Raw genomic sequence first — 24681 nt, 5'->3', positions numbered from 1 at the left:
GTTTCACCGTGGCTCAGTTGTTAGCGCCTTGCATTCACAACTCAGAGGTGCCACGTACGATTCTCGGAATTTTTTGTTTGCTTTCTTGCGTTTTCGTATATATAGATATTGATAAGAAGTATCACTACCAGGAAAAACAAGGGAAGCACGGGTAGAAAATGAAGACAATGTTTTCTTCAGTCTCTACCCGCGCTTCCCTTGTTTTCGTGGTAGTGATACTTCTTATCATTGATGTATCACTACCAGGAAAAACAAGGGAAGCGCGGGTAGAGAATGAAGACAATGTTGCCTCCATTCTCTACCCGCGCTTACCTTGCTTTTCCTGGTAGTGATACTTCTTATCAATATGTATACATATACTTGTATGGTGAGTGATGGTGATGCCCACGTTGGCGTTGACAGCAACGCCAGCGGCAAAATTCCGCCGAGATAGACCATATATTTGCTATCGCAATAAAATACTGCTACTGCCCCTGCACTGCTTTTTATAATAAATGCGCTTGCTCCTCTCTCTCTCTCACGGCCTTGTATGAATGAAGACACTTTGCGGAAACGACGCGCGGCTGCAGAATTGCAGCGCCGCAAGTGGACACGGAGTCAAAAGGTCGCGAAGCTGAAGGTAGATGAAAGTACCGGCAAGAAGTTGACCCAGAGGCCGCGAGGGCTCGCGCAGGAGCGGCAAGGAAACATAGACGTCGGTTCACTCTTAGATGGAGCTCGTGAGCGGGCGGCCTGCACTCTGCGGGGGCTGCATATAGCACCATAAACCGACAGTTGAATGAACTCGCCCAAATTTTGACATTACTGAGGAAAACACATTCGCTTTCAGTGCCATCTATTGCCAACATACTAACGAGTTATGGCAGCTAGGCAAGCGCCCTTAGATAACGCTCATTTTCCGCTCGCGCAAAGGCCGATGCCGGCAGTGCATTGTCTGCTGCCGAAAATTGAACAAAGTGCGCGAGGACGGCGCAAGATGCAGGCATCGCCTAGCATTCCTGATTGCGCGAACGGTGAGAGAGTGTAATCTAGCAGCGCTTCTCAACTCGCCATGAATTGTTATGTTGGCTGGCAACAGATGACGCCAAGAGCAAACATGTTTTGCTTAGCTGCTGGCTGATTATGCAGTAGGCAGCTGCCGCAGAGGGCAGGCCCCGCACTCGCGCGTTCCTTCTAACAGCGGACTGACCTGTACATTGTATATAACTGTATACTGCTTGATTGAATGATCTGTCGGGTTGAACGTCCCAAAACCACCATATGATAATGAGGGATGACATTGTGGAGGGCTCTAGAAATTTCGACCACCTGGGGTTTTTGTAACGTGCACCCAACTGTATGCTAATGTTAGACTCATTTACATGCGTGGTGCTCAATGTCACGGGTTGTTCAGGATAACAACGGATGATCAATATGCTTCATCTAATCACCACCATTATCTTTTCGGATATGTTGTTTTCTTTTCATGGTTTCATAAGTGTTAATAGAACATTCTAACTACCTCCTCAGTATGGTTGAACCATCTGCGTTCTTAACCGAAATATTACAAATCTAATAACGTCCCTGCATATTACGTTTACTGGTTCAGGAGTGAATACATCGGCGGCCATAAATGAGTAGCGCTAAGAGAGCCGTCTGCAAGCGAACGTGCATAAGCCCTCTTTGTTGGTTGGTCTTGCGGCACAGTTGCGGCACAAATCTTACGGCACAGTTGCTTCACAGGTCTTTGCGGCACAGAAAATCAGGCACCTGGCAAGCTTCTTCTTTCAATCAAGCCTCACTTCACAAAAGTAAAATGATCATAAATCGAAGAAGGTGTACAAAGGGGAAAATGTTTCAATTATTTCGGCGTTCTGCAACTGGCTATTTAAGTGCAAGCGAGCATCTCCTGACACCGATTTTGAGACAAGCACTCCAACGTGCGTTCTGCAACTCCTAAATGAGTTGCGATGCCTGTTACATTTCATGGAGTTGCTGGGCCGTTACCCTCCTCGTCCTGGAGCTTTCTAACCGTGATTTACCATCTGGCGCTGAAATGACCGAGGACGCCACTCCTTCCTAAACACGGTCTACAACAACAGTGGTCATGTATGCTGCGTTGCTACGTGAACATGATCCTCCAATGTTCAGCGCCACTGACAAAAGTGACCTTGAAGACTTGTTAGTAAAGCAGCGGCGTGTTATACCCTTGTTACGCTGGCAGCCTAAAGCATGGTTACGCTAACGGTGGTTAGGTTCAGCGTGATTCGTTGATGATACACGACACACAAAACCACAGTTATGCCGCTAACCATGGTTTTAAGAAACCGAGCTATGCAACCTCGGTTAGGCAAATAACTGAGAAAATGGCGGCGCTTACCACCGATGAGTGCATGCCAGCGAGCGCGCTTTAAATATAGACGAGCTGGCTGGCCCTAACCACGCTTAAAACCTGCGAATAAAGATTTGGGAAAATCATTTGAGTGATATGCGTAGCACGTCACGCAACGCAAAGGTGTACGCGGCAATACAGCCGAGTTGATCGCTGAACTTCCGCCTGACGCAGAGCAATTCCCGTCAAAGTCTGAAAGAAGTACCTGTAAGTACAAGAGTATACTAGGGGCACATGTGACATCTTTGTCGGGTAGCTGCTGAATGTATTCGGAGCATATTGTTACGAGGCAGTGGGCATGGCTTCGCCGTCGTAGTTGAATCGATAAATAAGAAGTTGACTCGCCTCGTGAGATGCTGGCAGCCCTGGGATGTCACATTTACCTGTAAATATTGGCAATTTATTCGTTTCCCTTTTCCGTGTGTTCGTAATTCCTATAACAAATTGGTGGAGGTGCTGGGTGATGAAGTGCCTAACGACGGAGCTCCGCAGTGATCGTCAAATTGGAGTTTCCGCGATGGAACACGAGACTAATCCCACGACCACCTCTCCATCGGCCTTGACAACGCCTGCAACATCGACGGGAACGCCTCTACTGGCCCCACCCTTACCCACGTACGTGCTGACGGATCCGAAACACCCAGGAACGTTTTACGGTACCGACTAAGTTTATGTAGACAACTAGACAGCTGACTATGAACGTACCAGTGCGCTCAACTGGTATGACACAACTGTCATGTTGGCCAGCGTGCTGTTTCACCTGAAAAGCAGGACAGAATGATTGTTATAGCGCGAAAACAAAATGACGACACAGAGACAAGAAGGACACGAAAGACACGAAGACAAGAAAACAAGAAGGACACGAAAGTCCTTTTTGTTTCTGTGTCGTCGTTTTGTTTTCACGCTATAACAATCGTCCTGCCATACCAACTAGCCCAAGCTGCCACACTTCTAAAGCACGACCAAAGTCTGGCATGAGAACCATGAGGAGGAGATCGGCAGTTGGGACGCCTTCGAGGAGAAGCTTCGCGACTTATTTAGGGAGCCCATTACATGAAAGGCGGCTGCAAGGAAGGAGCTTTCTATACGTGCTCAGACGTCCACAGAGCCGTATGTCTCGTATATACAGGACGCGCTGGCTCTGCGTCGTAATGTCGATAACGACATGTCGGAGTCTGATAAGGTTGGCCACGTCCTCAAGGAAATAGCAGACGACGCGCTCAACCTGCTAATTAGTCGGAACTGTGCGACCGTCGATGAAATGTTTCAGGAATGCCGGTGTTATGAACTGGCAAAATGCAGGCGTATGTCAAGATCATTCACCTGACTGCCAACACTACTGCGACGTCTTCCTGCGAAGATGTACTGACCTCTCGTCAGCAGTCTTCCCCGGCGTCTGAAATTACGCGAATCGTGCGGCGGGAAATCGACGCCCTTACACCTGCTCTTCCCACCAACGGCCACGCCATTTCGCAAGTACCTCAGGTTTGCTTGGTACAGTCGATTGTGCTGGAAGAACTCAGCAATTTGGGCTTCGATGTCTGCGCCGTTGCTCACTCTCAACCAATTGGCTTCTGTTCAAGGTCGCCGCCTCGCCCCAGGTCACCGCCCCAGGAGCGATCTTATCTGGTCGAATGGCGAACTGCGGATGATCGGCCGATCTGCTTTAACTGCCACCGCCTAGGTCACGTCGCACGGTATTGCCACAACCATTGGTCTTCGTCCAGAACCCAGTATAGCACTGCCCGCCACGCCCATATCTACTGATTTTTCTAGCCTCCTGTGCCGATACCCGACACCTACCGCCGCCTTCCACCCTTCGACTCCTACGCCTTCAATGCCCTTAACACGCAGCGCAGCCGCTCACCGTCGCCTCAACGTCATCAGTCTCGTTCGCCGCCTGGACGTCGCCCGTCGTCCGCTTCTCCCCTACGACGACGCTCGACCTCCCCGCTCAATTCTCATCAGGGAAACTAAGCGATGCCGCTCTTAGAGATGAAGCTGCATCCTCGATACCGACCTCAAATTCCCTCCGTGTAATGCTGACACGACGAAATTGGATCGACGTCGACGTTGACAGCCTGACTGTTTCTGCAGTTATTGACACCGGGGCGCATATTTCTGCGATGAGTGCCCGAGTTCGTAGCTGCCTGAAGAAAGTGCTCACACCTGCTTCTCCCGGCATTATTCGTGTCACCGACGGAAGAAGTCTTGCCATCACAGGAATGTGCACAGCACGCATCACAATCGCCGATCAGCCCCCATCTGTTCTCTTTGCAGTGTTTGAGCAGTGCCCCAATGACCTGATTCTTGGATTGGATTTCTTGTCCACTCATGCTGCTCTCATCGACTCTGCAACTGGCGTTCTCCAACCTGAACTGCCTCGACCAGGGGCTGTGCAGTCCGCACCATCACACCGCTTGTGCCGTGTTGATTACTTTCGGCTGTCACTACAAGCCACCACGTGTGTGGCTTTAACGATATCACAAGCTCTTCCTGGCGGTGACTACATAGTGTCTCCATTAGTGGATGTGCTCTTGGCTCAAAGTGTTGCAGTGCCGCATACCATCGTGACTGTCGTGGACAACTACATTCAGCTTCCGCTCCCCAACTTTAGTAGTTCGACCCAAGTTCTCCCACAAGGCATTTCGTTAGCCCACATTTCTCCTCTTGATGCATGTAATGTCATGGCGTTATAACCCGAAGACTGCTCATCCCCTATTGCAGCCAGCCGGGCAACCACACCTACCGACGAAATCATGATCATGATTGCCCCTTATATGCTGCCCTGTCAGGCTGCGCAGCTCCACCGCGTTCTGACCACCTACCGAAATGTTTTCGGCCTCATTGACTGCCCTATCTTAGGTCAAACATCTGTCGTGCGTCATAAAATACACACCGGCGATGCTAGTCCTATTAGACGGTGACCATATTCTGTTTACCAGTCTGAATGCTAAATCATACAACGACAAGTCAAAAAGATGCTCTCCAAAAGAGTCATAGAGGCCTCATCAAGTCAATGGGGGTCACCTGTTGTTCTAGTCAAAAAGAAGAATGGCAGCGGGAGATTTTGCGTTTAATACCATGCCTTGAGCCAGATAGCCCGCAAAGACGTATATCCACTGCCAGGAATTGACGGCGCCCTTGACTGCCTTCAAGGCGCGCAATATTTCTCATCTAAAGATATGCATTCAGGCTATTGGCAAATTCCTGTCGACAACTTAGACCGAGAAAAAACTGCCTTCGTCACACCGGATGGCCTTTATTAGTTCAAGGTTATGCCTTTTCGGCTGTGAAACGCCCCGGCAACGTTCGAACGCATGATGGAATCTCTCCTTCGTCGTTATAAATGGTCCATCTGCCTTTGCTGCCTTGACGATGTGATTGTTTTTTCCACAGCATTTGAAAGGCACCTTACTCGTTTGTCAGCCATTGTGGCCAATTTTCGTCGAGCGGGACTACAGCTGAACTCGAAAAAGGGCAATTTCGACCCACGAAAAATCCCGGACCTTGGTCATCGTGTAAGTGCTGCTGGCGTCCAAAAGGACCCTGACAAGATTAGCGCTGTCAAGAACTTTTCTCGGCCTTTCTATACCGAAGATGTTCGTTGTTTTGTGGGCTTATGCTCGCACTTCCGACGTTTTATACGCAATTTGGCTACAATTGCACGGTTACTAACTGAGCTTCTCTAAAAGAACGCACCCTCCTCGTGTGGCCAAAACCAAGCCGCTGCGTTTTCCACGCTGATCAAACTGCTCAATTCACCACGAATATTGGCTCACTTCGACCCATCCGCGATGACTGAAGTTCGCACAGACGCCAGTGCTCATGGCATCGGCGCCGTCCTCGCTCAACACAAGAGAAGCCAAACGCATGTTAGTGCGTATGCCAGCTACCATCTCTTCACATCTGAGCGAACCTATTCGATAACGGAGCGCGAGTGTCTTGCGTTGGTCTGGGCTGTAGCGAATTTCGGCCCTACTTTTATAGGCGGGAGTTTTCAGTTATTACGGACCACCGCGGTCTGTGTTGTTTGTCGTTGCTCAAGGACCCAACTGGTCGCCTAGGTCGTTGGGCTCTACGTCTTGAGGAGTATATCTTCGACGTAATTTCTATGTCTGGCAGGTTACACCAAGATGCCGATTGTCTCTCCCGTTACCTGGTGGATTCTGCGTGCCTCGCTGTCCATGATAGCGATTCTTGTGTGCTCGCCATACCTGATTTGCGCGACATCGGCACAGAGCAGTGCCGGGACGCAACCCTCAAGACGGTCATTGAGCGAGTATCTTCAGGATATTCTGACCCTTCGCTTCATTAATATGTCCTCCGCAACAGAATTCTGTATCGCCGCAACATGAAACCTGATGGCCTGTTATTTTTATTATTTATACCCCGACACCTGCGTGCCATCATTCTTAAACATCTGCACGACGCTCCGATGGCAGAACACCTGGGTTTTTCATGCACCTATCACCGTGTGCAGCAACGGTTCTTTTGTCCTGAGCTGTATAATTTCATGCGCCACTATGCCGCTGCTTGCGAGCGCTGCCAGCGTCGCATACGTCCTGCTCTCCGTTCGGCTGGCCTGCTCCAACCTATCGACATTCACCCGGAATCATTCTTCCGCGTTGGCCTCGACTTCCTCGGACCTTCCCCGATGTCCGTGTCAGGCAACAAATGGGTCGCTGTCGCAACTGACTATGCGACCAGATATGCTAGACCTCGTGCCTTTCCAAGTAGCTGCGCAACAGACATCGCAGACTTTCTACTGAATGACGTCATTCTGCAGCATGGAGCTCCGCGCCAGCTTCTGACGGATCGTGAACGCTGCTTTCTCGCAAAAGTTATAGACGAAATCCTCCGTAGCTGCTGTACCAAACATCACCTTACTACTGCCTACCATCCGCAGACCGATGGTCTCACGGAGTGCCTCAACCAAACTCCTATAGACATGTTGTCCATGTAATCTCTGATGACCACAATGACTGGGACGCAACGCTCCCCTACGTTACGTTTGCATACAATTCGTCAAGGCATGACACCATCGGCTATTTTCCGATCTTTCTTCTGTACGGCCGGAACCCTGCGTTGCCATTCGACACACTCCTTTCTTCTGATACCACCGAACCAATGGTGCAGGCTCAGGACGTTGCTTCCCGAGCCCGCGTTGCTCGCCAAATCGCGCACACAAGGCTTACTGCTCCTCAGGCATCAAAAAAGTTCGCTACGACGACTGGCACCATGCCGTTGACTACCCAGCTAACTCTCTTGTCCTGCTTTGGACGCGGTATCGACGTGAAGTCTTGTGCGAGAAGCTGCTCCAACGATACACAGGGCCCTACAAAGCTCTCCGCAAGGTCACCGACGTACACTACCTTCTCACTCCTGTTCTACCACACTCATTTTCTGCCACACCACCTACTGATGTTGTTAATGTGTCTCAACTAAAACACTACTATACTGCCAGTCCTCATTTACTTAGTGGCACTGTGACGGCGCTTCGTCCACCGGGGGTGATGTTACAAGGCAGTGGGCATGGCTCCACCGTCGTAGACGAATCGATAAAAAAGAAATGGACTCGCCGCGCGAGAGACTGGCCATTCTGGGGTGTCAAACGTACTTGTAAATATTGGAAATACACTCGTTTCTCTTTTCCGTGTGTTCGTAATCCCCGTAACCTTATATACGCAAGGACGTGGCTCTGTTGATTGTTCTACGTCAGATGGCGTTAGCCACCTTTACCAAAGATAATTTTGCGCTTTGTAACATCGGCGAACCATGGTGGGCACTAACCGTGGTTCAACGCGGTCAACCGTGGTTGGTCGTAAGCGTTCCTGCTTTGCCTTTGTAACACGGGCATTAGCAATCCCAACAAATGGGACGACTCTGCTAAATTCACGCACGCCTGATTTTACCAGACTGATGTGACCAAGCAATCGTAACACAACTATGAATCCGAGTTCACCGACTAGTCGGTATTAAACAAATCACCTGTTCTTTTTCCAATCGGCCTAGCTTACGCAGTTTTCACACTGAAACAGACGCCAATAGAATGGAGAAACTTTTACAAAACATAATGAAGATGTCATCGACCTCTGTGAGCGGGTGAGTGTATCTATGGCGGAGTCTGACAAAATGAGGCAGATATCGGGATGCATCGGTGACAATACATTTCTTATGCCAAGTGCCGTCAAAATTTAGCTAATGTCATTGAACTGTGTAAAAGTTTTGATGAGGTGTGCAATGAACACCTTTTTACCCATGACGCCATCATTCCCACCGTGGTACTCTAGGCTTTCGAAGCTAGGAGCACTGAAGCTGCATATTCGATCTTGACGCCGCACATGAAGCAGTACTTTCATGAGCAAGTGGCTCATCATCATCATCATCATCATCATCATCATCATCATCATCATCATCATCAGCCTGATTACGTCCACTGCAGGACAAAGGCCTCTCCCATGTTCCGCCAGTTAACCCGGTCCTGTGCTTGCTGCTGCCAATTTATACCCGCAAACTTCTTAATCTCATCTGCCCCCCTTACCCGCTTTCCTTCTCAGAGAATCCAGTTAGTTACCCTTAACGACCAGCGGTTATCCTGTCTACGCGCTACATGCCCGGCCCATGTCCATTTCTTTTTCTCGATTTCAGCTATGATATCCTTAACCCCCGTTTGTTCCCTAATCATCTCTGCTCTCTTCTTGTCTCTTAAGGTTACACCTACCATTTTTCTTTCCATTCCTCGCTGCGTCGTCCTCAATTTAAGCTGAACCCTCTTTGTAAGTCTCCAGGTTTCTGCTCCGTAGCTAAGTACCGGCAAGATACAGCTGTCATATACCTTTCTCTTAAAGAATAGTGGCAATCAACCTGTCATAATTTGAGAGTGCTTGCCAAATGTGCTCCACCCCATTCTTATTCTTCTAGTTACTTCAAACTTGTGGTTCGGCTCCGTGGTTATTACCTGCCCTAAGTAGACATAGTCTTTTACAACTTGAAGTGAACTATTACCTATCTCGAAGCGCTGCTCTTTTTCGAGGTTGTTGTACATTACTTTCGTTTTCTGGAGATTCATTTTAAGACCTACCTTTCTGCTCTCCTTGTCTAACTCCGTAATCATGAGTTGCAATTCGTCCCCTGAGTTACTCAGCAATGCAATGTCATCGGCGAAGCGCAGGTTGCTAAGGTACTCTTCATTAACTCTTATCCCTAAATGATCCCATTGTAAGCTTCTGAAAACCTCCTGTAAGCACGCGGTAAATAGCATTGGGGAGATTGTGTCCCCCTGCCTTACATCCTTCTTGATTGGTATTCTGTTGCTTTCTTTATGAAGCACTATGGTAGCAGTTGATCCCCTGTAGATTTCTTTCAGAATGTTTATATATATACTTCATCGACACCCTGATTCCGCAGTGCCTGCATGACGGCTGATATTTCTACTGAATCAAACGCCTTTTCGTAATCTGTGAAGGCTATGTATAGTGGTTGGTTATATTCTGAGCATTTCTTTATTACCTGATTGATAGCATAAATGTGGTCGATTGTTGAGTAGCCTGTTCGAAATTCTGCTTGTTCCTTTGGTTGATTGAATTCTAATGTTTTCTTCACTCTGTTAGCAATTACTTTTGTAAATAGCTTGCATACTACAGAGAGCAAGCTAATCGGCCTGTAAGTATTCCAGTCCTTGTCATCTCCTTTCTTATGTATTAAGATGATGTTAGCGTTCTTCAAAGACTCTGGTACTCTTCCCGTCAGGAGACACCTCGTAAACAGGGTGGCTAGTTTTCTAACACAATCTGTCCGCCATCTTTCAGCAGATCTGGTGTTACCTGATCCTCACCCGCAGCTTTGCCTCTTTGCATGCTCTTCTGACTTTTCTGAAGCTTTTCTGACTTCTTCTATCATTACTGGTGGGGTGTCATCTGGGTACTGCTAGTTCTTATAGTATTAAAGTCGTGGTTGTCCCAGCTACTGTACAGATCTCTGTAAAACTCCTCCGCTATTTGAACTATCATTTCCATATTGGTAGTTATATTGCCTTCTTTGTCCCTTAGTGCATACGTTCGATTTTTGCCTATCCCAACTTTCCTCTTCACTGCTTTGACGCTTCTTCCGTTTTTCAGAGCGTGTTCAATTCTCTCCATGTTATACCTTCTTACGTTGGATACCTTACGCCTATTAATCAACTTCGAAAGCTCTGCCAGTTCTATTTTGTCTGTTGTACTTGAGACTTTCATGATTTGACGCTTCCTAATGAGATTGTTCGTTTCCGGGGAAAGCTTGCCAGTGTCCTGTCTAACTACCCTGCCTCCAACTTCCACTGCACACTCCGTAATGATACTCGTCAGATTATCATTCATTGTATCTATGCTAAGGTTGGTTTTCTCACTAAGAGCCGAGTGCCTGTTCTGAAGCGAGACTCTGAATTCCTGTACTTTCCCTCTCAGTGCTAGCTCATCGATTGGCTTCTTGCGTATCGGTTTCTGTCGTTCCTTTCTCAAGTCTAGGCTAACTCGAGACCGTACCATTCTATGGTCACTGCATCGTACCTTGCCAACCACTTCTACATCCTGCACGATGCCTGGGTGTGCACTCATTATAAAGTCTATTTCGTTTTTTATTTTCGCCATTAGGGCTCCTCCATGTCCACTTGCGGTTTCCTCCTTTTCGGTAGAAGGTATTCAAAATCCGTAAATTATTGCGTTCTGCGAATTCTACTATTAGCTCTCCTCTGGCATTTCTAGTACCGATGCCATAAACTCCTACTGCCTGGTCTCCAGCCTGTTTCTTCCCTACTTTTGCATTAAAGTCGCCCATCACTATAGTATACTGTGTTTTTACTTTACTCATTGCCGATTCCACGTCTTCATAGAAGCTTTCAACTGAAGCGTCATCATGGCTGGATGTAGGCGCGTAAGCCTGTACCACCTTCATCCTGTAACTCTTATTCAGTTTAATTGCGATACCTACCACCCTTTCATTAATGCTATAGTATTCCTCTATGTTGCCAGCTATGTTTCTGTGAATAAGGAATCCCACTCCCAGTTCTCTTCTGTCAGCCAAGCCCCGATAGCAAAGGACGTGCCCATTCTGTAGCACCGTATAGGCCTCATCTGTCCTCCTAACCTCACTGAGCCCTATTATATCCCAATTAACACCCTCTAGCTCTTCGAATAGTACAGCTAGACTTCCTTCACTAGGTAAGGTTCTAGCGTTAAACGTTGCCAAGTTCAGGTTCCAATGGCGGCCTGTCCGGATCCAGAGATTCTTAGCACCCTCTGCTGCGTTGCAGATCTGACCGCCGCCGTGGTCAGTTGCTTCGCAGCTGCTGGGGATTGAGGGCCGCTAGTTTTTTGACGTATGCATGTGGGAGGTAGTGGCGAGATACTGCACCAGGGTGGCCAATCGTTCTCTGGTGAGGGAGTGCGTTCTCGGTGGTGGTTACCGGTACGGCCGCACCCCAGGCCTCGTAATGCAGTTCCATCAACACGCGGATTTTGTTTTTCATCAGTTTGGGAGCTGCGCGGCACCGGGATTCGAACCACGGACCTTTTGCATGCGAGACGGATGCTCTAACCACTACGCCATCGCTGCTTCTACTCAAGCGGCTCGTCAAGTGGCATCAAGTGGCGCAAGTGGCTCGTCAGCTCTTTATTCTCTCATCTGTCACCGAGGGCTACGCGACTTTGGATCACTCACTCTGTCAAGCCATTCAGACTCAAGTAACTCTGGCTCTCTTACCACCTGTACCACCAATGCAGCTTGCGGCGCTTCTCTCCTTTGCCGACGCCTGTATCCGTTAGCGAGTGACGCCAGCACCAACTGTCCCAGCTGCCCGCTCACACTCGCCACCCCCCCCCCCCCCCCTCTGTTTGCGCAACACTCATCTCACCTCCCAGGCCACTTCACAACTTTTGCCGTATTCCAAACAACAGGCCCATCTGGTACTCCTGCAGTATTTCTGGCTATAATGCACGTCACTGCTGTCGTCGCCACAGTCTTTATTCTAACAATGAGGTCCCGAACTTCGACTATATGCCAATGCAGCCAGCACGCCCTGTTTCTGCCGACTCATTGGACGCTTCCTCGTTTCGTGCATGCGAGTTCTTCCTCACGCCAATCTCCTCCTCTCCGGTGCCACTCTATTTCTCATATGCTCCGCTGTTCCAACCCTACGCAAGAGTAAAACTAAGAGCCGCATTTCCTGAGGCAAAAACTGCGCCTTCATTGAAAATTTTAAGGCCCCATGTTTCGCCACCTGACGGAATTGCTGTGTTTATTAATAGTGTGGCGGCAAAAGATCTTGTCGACACAAGAACCGCTGTTTCTGCTTTAGTGAAATATTGTTCCGCAAACTGAAGTAAGTGTACATATACGTTTCTGATCTTCCATTAGGAACTGTGAGCCCAGCGCATGTTTAGCCTTTGGCGACGTGCACGGAACGTGTATTAATCAACAACAGATTGTAAGTTGTAGAATTCCTTGCCCTGTCACATGAGTCCCACAGCGTGATCCTCGGTTGGGACTTCCCTATCTACACATGGTGCTGTCGTTTACTGCACTGGAGCTTGACTCCCTTTATCGCTTCTCAGTACTACAGTCATCGATGTCCCAAGTTTGGTGCCTGAATTGTATCGCTACTGGCGCCATCATTTCTTTGTTTTCTGCCATCTTGGTGGTGATTTTCTCTGACTCTGTCTGTGTTTTCAGTGTTTTGTTTACACTGTCTGAACACTGTGTACGTCGACGGAACCTCCTACACAAGTTTGCCGTCGTTACCCTTGTGAATGGGGTCCCATTTTCTTGTTCAGAAACTCTGACTCGCAGAGAATGTGTTCGGTGTTTAGACAGTTTTGAGGCCTCTTCCCTTTGAGTACAACCGGCGATAAGACACCGTTGACAATAAATGTAATCAATTCCACCACGCCTACCTCCTCCCCTATCAAAGACGTTCTCCTGCCTAGCATCAATACCACGCTTACACAAGCCCATCGCTCAAAGGTTGTTCAACGGCTTGAACGCTTTTATGACTCCTTCGACGTCACCCAGTCATCATTGGGGTGCACTTCTGCAGCGCTTCATCGCCTTGACACTTGTCATCATGTTCCCTGCTACAACGGCAATTCAGATATCGCAGACCGAACGCTACGTTATTAGCGGAAATGTTGATGACGTGCTGCAATGCAGCGTGATTCAGGAATTGGGCTTCTGCAGTAGTCCTAGTGCGCAAAATGGGCAGTTTGATAAGGTTTGGCGTTGACTACCCTCGGCTAAACAAGATTATGTGAAAGGATGCTTTTCTCCTACCACGCATCAATGATGCCCTGGACTTCCTTCAAGGAGCCTAATATACTTCTCCAATAAATCTGAGTTCAGGCTACTGGCCAGTGCGCACCGTTGCAAGCTCATACAGATGAGAACGTAAAACTGAAACGAAAAAAGTGCCAATTTGCAAGATCCAGCATTGAATACATAGGCCCCAAAATTTCACAACAAATACTGACAACTGAACAATGTAACGTGGCTGCTGTATTCAAATTTCCGACAACTAAACGAGCGAAATACAGCAAGGAAGTGCAGAATTCCACTGACCTTGATACGATCTTGCAAGAATGGTCTAGTGGTGTGCGCGTTGCCAAAAGCAAGGGCAACGACGAAGAGAAAAATAAACGAAAAGTGCAGACCATGCAAGAAATCCACGGAGCTTCTACCGAAAAGGTTCATGATGAGAGAGGAGAACAAGCGCCAAGGTATGTCAAACAACGGAGTGACGGCGTCGGAGTTAAATACTGTGGAAAGAATCTCATAAACGCTCGGAAACCTCCAAACGTGCCCCTTCTGATAACAAAAACCTGTGATCTTCGCGACAGCAATTACATCCACCCCAATTAACACTGACGAATGAAGTTTTGACCTCAACACTGTCTTTTTCAATCAAACGCTCTTCAAACTTCAAGGCAGAACTGAGGAGAATGCGAAATTCCGGGAGCGACGATCACGCTCTCAAACCATGTTCCGTGATAATTATCATTGACGTTATCGACGTGATGATTCTGGGCTGCGGAGGAATCATGCAGCGATAAGAAAGTGCTGTCTACCAAAGTGTCCAGCCTTCAGAGAACACATCAGCAATGGTAAAGTCACAAGTCTGCTGCATTTCATTGTGCCTCGGCACTGCAATGTGTTGTTCTTCAAGGGGAATCATTTATGCGACACCGACTCGCATGTATACATTTGTTATGTACCACCCCGCCTTACCCAATGGATGGTGTTACGTGATGAACACGGTAGAGGAGCACGGTCATATCTAACGGTCTGGTGAGACAAGATGAGAAAAACGAAGAACAGGGAGAGATGCTTAGACGATCATGCCATGTTTGCATTTAAAATATTGTGTTCTTTTGCGTTGTGTTTTTTCTTTATATTGAGCGAACTCTGCTGCAGTATATTTTGTGAGCGGAAAACGCGGTTCCTCACAATATATATTATTTCAAACATGTAACAGTACTAATTGACCCAAAAGAACGTTTCTGCACCGTACGCTTGTTTACAGTAGAGTCCACTTATGATAACATGTCAAATTCACCTTATCGCTGCGATGAAATCATTTTTTCATGTGGCAATTTTATCATACACTAGGCCACTTATTGAGATGCGCAAGTGTTATGATTACGAATGTTGCAATTAAATCAAGCTCAACACACACTGCAAATGTGTCTCCGCTTTGGGAGCATCGTGTGGTGGAGAGTGGTGAGCGTGACGAAACCTTCTCTAAAATTTACGCATACGGGAAGCACACTTGGGGCATATGTTTCTCAGTCTACTGTGGGAGTGGCTACTAATTTTTTGGTGATTAAGGTTTTGTTATTTACTCCGAGTTATGCAAACTCGTCCAATTCAAACCCAATAATTAATTATTCATGATGCATGTGCTAAAACGAATGTCGAGCCGTGAGACTATATTCTGCAGACTATTAGCAGGATATATTTACAACAGTGGTTGCAGTGCTGACCGCTTCAACACTTATCCCGAGGGGAGAGATATTCCTTCTCTTCATCCTGCGTACACGCGTGTGTTTGAAGAGGCTGGCAATATGCATGTAGAATAACTCACAGCAGCAGAAGGGCGCTCTGTATGATGTCGGTGATCACCTGCCACACAAATATTCGGCCACAAACCGTAAGCAGCTGGCATAGAGCTCCATGTTGCAAAATTGCTTTCTTTAGTAAGAAGTCTTTGGCGTTTGTCGGCCATCTTGTGGGAAGCGCGAGTGTAATGGCGTACCAAGTTTCGTGGTATGTGTCCCCAGCTATCAACCTTTTGCCAAAGGAGGGCTGTAAAGCAGCCCAAGTAGAACCATTTCTTCTGTCTGGTTAGGTACTCAACGCGAAAGAATGGTGTTGACAAAATGTCAAGATGTTGAAGGCATTAGGCGGGAAGCGTCGATGGTGGTTCGCCGTATTAGCCTTTTTCACACGCCACATGTCTATTCTGACGAAGCGTGCAAGCCCAGGCTAATAGAAACATGAGTGCATCCTGTTGTAAGTGTACGATACACGAGGATTACCACCGTGAAAGGTCATGAAGTTCTTGAACAGCCGAGCGGAAGTGTTCAGAAGAACAGTCAGCAATGCTGGTCAACTTGTGTGAAAATTGTGGTGGCACAATGCACCATCTTGGAGGACAAAAGAGTGACGGGACTGCTTGAGGCACAACAATTCTAGGGTTTCGATTCAAATACGCGAGGACGCACCAGGGAGTTGTTCATTGCCAATATGCATCTGTAAGGAAACGGGAAAGACGCAACCGATGGCATGAGTGTCAGGGATAACACTCCACCTACCAGGCAGTGAGGCAGGCATTCTGCGTCCTGACATAGATGTCTGGACTTGTGCGTTACTCTGTAGGTACATTCTTGAAGTTGCAGACCCGAGCCGGTCAGTAGGGTCATTTATGGCAGAAAGCCAACAAAGCAAATGATGGTGTGTTATGACAGAAAAAGTTTTTTCGTTTAAAGAGTGAAACTGTGAAACTGTTCAGACCAGATGAAGGCATTGGCGCTCTGTAGTTAGGTACCTGCGCTGCACAGCTCTAAAGAGGTGGTTAGCCTAGCTGATAACATGGGCGTGTCTAGCCCCGTTGGCGCTGGCATAAGGCGGCTTCGATCCCATGAACACTACTACCGGTTCCTACATTTGTCGGAGCGGATAGACCAAATGACCAATATAGATGGCGTCGCCAAAATTGTGACGATGTGGAAAAATACGGTAGTTGAGGTGGAACCCAACACAAAATGCAAGTCTTTCTTTAAATCTCAGTAAGTGACTGAGCGATTGATGCGAAATCTTTCACGAACCTTCTGAAGTAAGACCAGGGCCCCACGAAACTCCGGATGTTCTTGACTGAGTGCGGTACATGAGAAGTCGAGAATTTGCATGAATGCATGAGTTTACTCTGGGTCCAGGGCACGCGTGATACATCAGTGACGTTGGCCAACACTACTCTACTCGCTTCCGACGCGGCACTTCGACAAATTTATTCAGGGTTCAAGAAGATCTTGATTAGGATTCAACAATGTCTCTGGCTAGCGTCTTGTTGTCTTCCAGTTGGAAGACCTCTACGGCTGGCATAAGATGTGGTTGGCGATGAATGGGAAGAGAATCAGCAGTGTTTGTGCAGTGAAGAAAAGTCTGGCCTAGAGGTATATTGTCACCGTCCAACATGCTGTGACAGGAAGCCAAAAAGCGTCTCAGAGTGGTTCATTGCCCATATTCAAGGTACAGAGTGAACATGATGTTGTAATGCCATGTTGAGGCACGGGACAACCGGCGGGCGACAAGAAACATCTGAGCACATGACTGCTGCAAAAACGGTGACATAGCCATCATATAAGGATTGAACCATGTAGACTGAGTGCCTTGGGCTGAAACCTCGTCATGAAATCGAAATTTAAGATATAGAACAGGAATATATATATATATATATATAACTGGTTAGCGGCTACGACTGCAGCACGCGAAAGAAGCACATGATATTGTGCGCTAGAAGCGCGTCGACAGAAGGCTCGTCGATGAAGTCGCCATGAAGAATACGTGAAGATGTTGCCTGTTCGACGAATGTTAAGGACTAGGACAGCATGCGGATAAAGTCTGTGGTACAGAGTAGCTTCTAGGGTTCGGTGCTAGTATGCTATTATCCGGTAGAACGGGAAATTTCAAGCGAGATTAGCTGAAGAACAGTGGTTATGGGCGAAATGCTTAGTGAGAAGTCTATCCTTAAGATAAAGACACCAGGGCAACTGCAGAGCACCTTAAAGAGGACGGGAACGTGGCGGCCTGGAATGCTTCTTTGAGCAGTACACATTCGCGTGACAGCAACAGCTTCACCAATGATGTGGGCAGCTTTATTTGGAGCTAGCGTGAGTAATTCTTCTAGTCGGCAACACAGACGCGCATGGCTGATGAACACCAGACCTCCGGTATGAATTATACCCGTGTAAGAAATAACATTCATAAATAGATCAATTAGTTTGTGTTTGTAGGTAGCGTCAACAGAGAATTGAGTCAAACCGAAGTGATGAAGTGCTACTTTCAGGAACTGCACGATCTTCATGGATGTACTTTGATGCCAAGCAGCGGGTGCTAACGCTTACACGGGCGGCAGCGTTGACCTTGGCGCTAATGGCGGCTTTGCGCAGGATAGAAACCACGAGAAGCAAAATCGCGCAGTTATAGAACAGTGTTTCCTACTGGAACATGTGAATTGCTGCTAATCTGCAATTAAAGACAGAAGACTCAGGTGGAACACAAAGACCTACAGTGCAATTTTAGTTAACGCGCAAGCTGGAAATTTTTAGTCTTTTACAACGCACAGAAAAAATCTCCCACCGGCACTACCTTGCAGGTAAAGATCCAGTTCATATATATATATATATATATATATATATATATATATATATATATATAAGGGGTGGCGAGTGAACAGTTGTGCAGCAAGAGATGTTTTTTTCATCAACAGCTCGCTAGCACACGCTGGCTGCGATGGTCTTGCGATGCGGGAGAGGGGGCACGTAGGAGAGGAGTGATAAGGGGAGGAGACGCGCATCTGCAATGGGGGTGTAAACGTCGTGGCGAGGGGTGCCTAGAGGAGAGAGAGCAGGAGGGATATTAGGCCAGAAGGTGCTGCCGGTGTTGGCGTGGCGAGGCGAGAGCGACGGAGTTTAGGAGAGGAGAGAAAGGGGGACGTGCATGCTCAGTAAGGCTGATGACAACACACGCACACTGGTTTGATCTCAATGATATTATGCTGCGCATCTAAAAATTATCAATAATTATGTTCGACACCCACCGATTAGGGTCAGCCTTATTGGGTGTTTAGTTATGCGAAAAGTTTTGTAGCTTCGTCACGCGGCTATTTTTAGAGGACAAAGAGCAGAGATAGCATGGTCGGACATACTACTTTGAGACGGCGGGAAGTAGCTTCCAATGACTGTCTCATATGCACTGGAGGCTGAATAAAGAGAAAAGTGTTAGTAGAGAGAACTTAATTTTTTGGCTTCATTTTGTGTTTGCTTCTGTCATACAAATTATGAGTGTGTTCACACAATTGAAAACAAAGTAATGCCCGTGCATGCTCACCTTGAACTAGCGTGTCGATGTCGGCAACATTTGTCAAAAATTTAGGATCAATGATAGGATATTCTTCAGGATCTGTGCTCCTCAGCCGAATGAAGCCAGACGACTTTGGATGAAGAAGTATTGGTACAACCATAAATGAATTGTATCCTCGCTTTTGTTTGTAGTACGTTTCATACATCTGAAAGGGTTAATGGACAAAAATAACAAAAAGAAACTGGATATCTGAGGAGGGACACAGCCTCTCAGCACCGAACAGGTTTATTACTTTACACGCAATTATCTTTTATGGCATGCATCAAACCAATGGCAATATAATTTTGTGATGTGTAGCAAAAAAATTTCGCGACACTATGCTGCCCTAAAAAACAATCAAAGAAATGTGACAGCACACTCTAAAATTTTGTGCATCAAGCACGCCTTCGGTATAAAAAAACAATATTTCACAAATTGTAGGTCGTAAAAGCAACTACGAAAAACGATAAAGTTATATAAGCTATGGAACCTACATCAGCCAAAAGTGAAAATAACGAGAAAAGTTTCAAAATCTGGGTAAACAAACTACTGAAAAGACATGAGCTGTAGACAGCGTACTACGTCTTCGGAGAGGAAAAGTGAGGGCCTACTGACCCTTAAGTTACTGAACCTCTGAAATCCAGCTGCTCCTAAAAGTTCCAAACAAATTGCTCGCCGTGCCTATCTATGACAGTGCATCATTAGAAATACGTGAAGCAGCAGCAATCATTGCAGCGCATCGCCAGAGGACAAGGTACTACTCGCTGAATCAGTCGGTGCTGTTAACGACAGGCATTTATGCACCTGCATGTTTTTGCGACATAGTGACTGCCGCACAATAGTAGCGTGGAGTGCACGACTCCTTGCCCCGCCGCGGTGGTCTAATGGCTAAGGTACTCGGCTGCTGATCCGCAGCTCACGGGATCAAATCGCGGCTGCGGCGGCTGCATTTTTGCTGAAGGCGAAACTGCTGTAGGCCCGTGTGCTCAGATTTCGCCGCGCTTTAAGGAACCGCAGGTGGTCAAAATCGCTGCAGTTTTCCACAACGGTGTCTCTCATAATCACATGGTGGTTTTGGGACGGTAAACCCCACATATCACACGACTCCTTGCTCACATGGCAAAAATGATCGTAGTACTTTATTCCGTACATGTGCTTGTTTCCTGGAAGTAATCCTAGACACCCAGAGAGCTTCTCATGGGCCGAGTTGACATTCTTCATGAGCCAGTGATGCGCGATCATTTTCAGATAGTTTGATAATCTACGCATATTTAAAACACCGCAGTTCTCTTTCTTTGTGTGGACACGTGCTTCTAAACCCAGTCGGCAATGTCTATGCCTCGGTGCATGCATTTCACAACGGCTAACAGCACGTGAGATGCATGCTGCGACAAACACATGTGCTCCACTTTCTTCTGAAGACCGTATTATCTGTGTCTGAATGACTTACGCCTAACACTTCTGCAACAAGCACTCACCCATGAACTCTTTACAAGCTTAAAGGGCGGTGTGAAACGTGTCAAGAAAAGGTTCCCAGCATGCACGGTTCATACGCCTAGCAGATCCATTCTAGTTTCAGCTTTATTTTGCTGTCTTAAACTAAGATAGATGGCTCTTGTGGTATTATACACGTCACAACAAATGACTTTAGACATCCTTGAAAATTATTGGCACCTTATCAGGCACTCTAAGAAATTCTCAATTATTTGTACCAAACTAGTTAATCACCTACAAACTAAACACGAATGCGACCCCTGTCTGCCACAGCCGCACATGCCACACTCCCTCTCCCCAGGCAGGCTAAATACAAGTCACCCATGAAAGGCGCTACTGAGGACTCTAAACATATCACAGTGGGCAGTAATTACTGATTCTCTACACGTTTTGAGAAAAGTTACCTAAAGAAATCTTGTAGCAGTTTTAGAAAGCCAATGGTAGAAACACCTGATTTCTTCTTAACGGTAACTGCTCCGTAACTATCAATGCGGCTTCATTTACAACTAAGCAAACGTTCCAGATGCAGTATGTAATGAAGAACTACCCAGGTATTCTTACCATTTTCTTTCTAATAAGCAATCATTTGTTCCACTTTCTGACCTATGAACGGGTCGTGCTTTCGCCACGTCCTATTTTAAGATACCGTTCGTTACACGTAATGAATAATCTACCTCATGTGCGCTGTTACATACTGTAATACGTAATGAACAATTCACCTTATGTTTCTTTGCACTAAATACGTCTCCAAACAGAAGCTCTTCTTGAAATATACGAATTTTAATTATTGCTCTAGCTTTAATTTCTTTTACAGTCTTTTTCTTTGGATTTTACATTCTATACCTCAACAATGTGCTTATGTGCTGGCGTAAAAAGTGTTCCAAAAGTTTGGACCAGAAAATTTTTCTTAAAGATAACCCAATTCAACCAAAAACCAGTATTAGGTAGTTTCTCTGCAGAACTAACGGTCAAAATATTTCAGTTCTACCGTATCAAGTACATGGTGTGATGATGCAGATCTCGCGATGCAAGCAGAAAAAGCAAGATGATGAACGCCCTAACTTGGGTGCACATGCGCGGCAGTAACTCGTTGCTAATGCACACTATATTGTGATACTTTTTTCGTTTCCAAGTAAACCAATCATTCACATCAATCTGCAACCACAATTGTGTATAGGTCTCGCGCTGTTAGTTTTGCTGCTGAGGTGTTAATTTCGTGAGACTGGTGAACTTGGATTGAATCCCTGCCCGATAGTTGCATATCTTTGGAAGCAGCAGTGCTCAGCAGCTACCTACTTACATTTAAATGCATATTTAAGAACTGTAGGCGATGAAATGAATAGGCAGGTTTTAAACACTGCGTCCGTGATAACCATTCGTTACTGTGGGAGTGCAAAACCACAGAATTTCAATCAAATTACTCCATATAGTAGGTAATTTGGAAATGGCAGTTTAGAACTGTTATATACCAGACATAGCGCAGGAAGCACAATTTAGGCTATATTATAAATACTTTGCATGACATTATCACCAGTTTGTACAAGAAGACAGAGATTACACGTGAAACATTGCACGTTGGGCAGGTATGGTGGGTTACATAACTAAATCAAGTCACTTATGATTACAAAACTGCCTAATGAAAATTTTGAGTGTTGTTGTTGACATGTTTTCCATCCTGAAGAATTCACAACACACCAACGGGGTGAATGGAGATGAGTGAGGCGAAGCTTCGCGAGCTCTATGCTCAGCCGTCTGTTCGTTCGTCTGTCTGTCTGTCCGTTCATTCGTCCGTCTTTCCATTCATCCATCCATTCATCCATCTGTCTGTCTGTCTGTTTGCATTTTTTCAAACTGCTATCAATCTAAGCCACATGGATGAATGAAATGATATGGCTGTGCTCTTTAGATGCAGCGGTGGCTAACGCCAGCAAACCATAATACTTAGTGAACCAACAACTAGATTTCTTTTTTTTTTATTTTAAATAATGAGGCTGAGGACTCATACTTTGCAGTGAAGGTTTTAATTTTCACTTGTGAATTAACTTTCGCCACCAAACAGATAACCTCCTTCTAGTCAATTCTACCCACTTAAAGCCTATTTTGACCTCTCTGTCCCCAAACCCTAGTGCTTTGAAAAACTATGCGCCATCATCCTTAACTATAGGGTAATCCCTTTACAGAACATCATCAAGTCTTCGGCAGTTTCGTCCTCCTCTCCACACGCACTCCCTACTGTGTCTACCCCTTCGTATTTGGCCCGATATGTCTTGGTTCGCAATACTCCTGTCCTGGCCTCAAACAGTAGAGAACTACCGCGAGTATTGTCATAGATCCTTTCCTTGGCGATTTCCTTCAAAAAATTCAATAGATCTCTAGTGTGGACTTCTTAACCACGCCGATTCTCCACACGCCGATTCTCCACAAAGTTTGGCTCCCTTCTGTTTTCTAAGAATTTACCGGTTAATTTTATTGTGCGCTTTTTCTATTTTGTATCGACATTCTTCATGTACAAGTAGCTGAATACCTTCCTAGCCCAACGCTTCTCCGCAATTTCTCTCAATCGCTTCTCAAATTTTATCTTGCTGCTAGCTTCCCTGCCCTCAAATGATGTCCATTCCATATCACCTTGTACTCCCTGACTTAGTGTATACCCGTGAGCTCCATGGCAAGCCTACCTATTCCACGTTGCTTACTTTCTATTCTAGCTTGAACTTATGATTTCATGCACAAGATTACATTGCCGAATGTCAGAACAGTAACCGTGACCCCTTTCACTATCCCTCTCACAACATCATACCTATTGTAATTCGACAGTGCCCTGTTTTTTATCACTACTGCATTCCTGTTACCTTTACTTGTCACGTTTATTTCGTGTTCCTTTAGGTACTTGGTACCATTGCTTATTCATACGCCCAAATATTTGTATTTATCTGTTATCTCTAGCGTGACCTCCTGTATTCTAAGCGCACCACCTTCAATATCTTTAAAAATCATGACTGCAATTTTTTTCTTACTGAATCCCAAATTTTACTTATCTCCCTTATTACCGCAGATGTCCATCGATCTGGATGGATGGATGGATATGGCTGTACCCTTTAGATCGGGCGGTGGCTGGCGCCACCAAGCCGTAATACCTATGAACCAAGAACTAGATTTATTTTTTTTAAAGTGAGTTTGAGGATTCGTACTTTGCAGTGAAGAGTTGAAATTTCACTCGTGCCTTGACTTTAGCCACCAATCAGATAACCTCCTTCTAGTTAAGTCTACCCGCTTAAAGTCTATTTTGCCTTCCCGGTCCCTAAACCCCAGTGCTTTGAAAAACTCTGCGCCATCATCCTGAACTATAGGGTGAAGCCCTTTACAGAACATTATCAAGTGTTCGGCAGTTTCTTCTTCCTCTCCACACGCACTGCATAGTGTGTCTACCCCTTCTTATTTGGCCCGATATGTCTTGGTCCGCAGTACTCCCGTCCTGGCCTCAAATAGTAGAGAACAACCCCGATTATTATCATAGATCCTTTCCTTGGCAATTTCCTGCTTAAAAGTTTGATAGATCTCTAGTGCAGACTTCTTAATCATGCCCATTCTCCACATGTCATTCTTCGTTTCCTTCACTTCCTTCTTAACCGATAGTTCTTTTTGGTTTGGCCACCTGCTGTTTTCTAAGTATTTACCAGTCAATTTCCTGGTTCGCTTCCTCAATTTTGTATCGACAATCTTCATGGACAAGTAGCTGAAAACCTTCCTAGCCCAACGCTCCTCCCTCATTTCTCTCGATCGCTTCTCAAAGTTTAGCTTGCTGCTAGCTTCCCTGCCCTAAAATGATGTCCATCCCATATCACCTTGTACTCTCTGATTTGGTGTATTCCCGTGAGCTCCTAAAGCAAGCCTACCTATTTCACATTGTTTAATTTCTAATCTTGCTTGAACTTCTGATCTCATGCACAAGACCGCATTGCCGAACGTCAGCCCAGGAACCATGACCCTTTTCCATATTCCTCTCACAACATCATACCTATTGTAATTCCACAGTGCCCTATTTCATCACTGCTGCATTCCTGTTACCTTTAGTCGTCACGTATATTTCGTGTTCCCTCAGGTACTCGGTCCCCTTGCTTATCCGTGTGCCCAGATATTTGTATTTATCTGTTATCTCTAGCGTGACCTCT

The 24681-nt window shown here is 46.3% G+C and overlaps 1 protein-coding gene across 2 annotated transcripts in view; it reads right to left on the bottom strand.

The window, feature by feature from the left end:
• The window catches only part of LOC119177919 (L-sorbose 1-dehydrogenase-like), a 124281-nt gene that overhangs the window by 37086 nt on the left and 62514 nt on the right, over positions 1-24681 (bottom strand). For both annotated transcript variants that reach the window (XM_075886870.1, XM_075886876.1), the window contains exon 9: positions 19007-19184. In XM_075886870.1, coding sequence (XP_075742985.1) covers positions 19007-19184 — 178 coding nt within the window. The remainder of the gene's footprint in view (positions 1-19006; positions 19185-24681) is intronic.

This window comes from Rhipicephalus microplus, chromosome 1 (assembly GCF_043290135.1).
Source record: "Rhipicephalus microplus isolate Deutch F79 chromosome 1, USDA_Rmic, whole genome shotgun sequence".
NCBI lineage: Eukaryota > Metazoa > Arthropoda > Arachnida > Ixodida > Ixodidae > Rhipicephalus > Rhipicephalus microplus.
The sequence above is the reverse complement of the archived record's forward strand: the minus strand, read 5'-3'. Positions and strand labels throughout refer to the sequence as shown.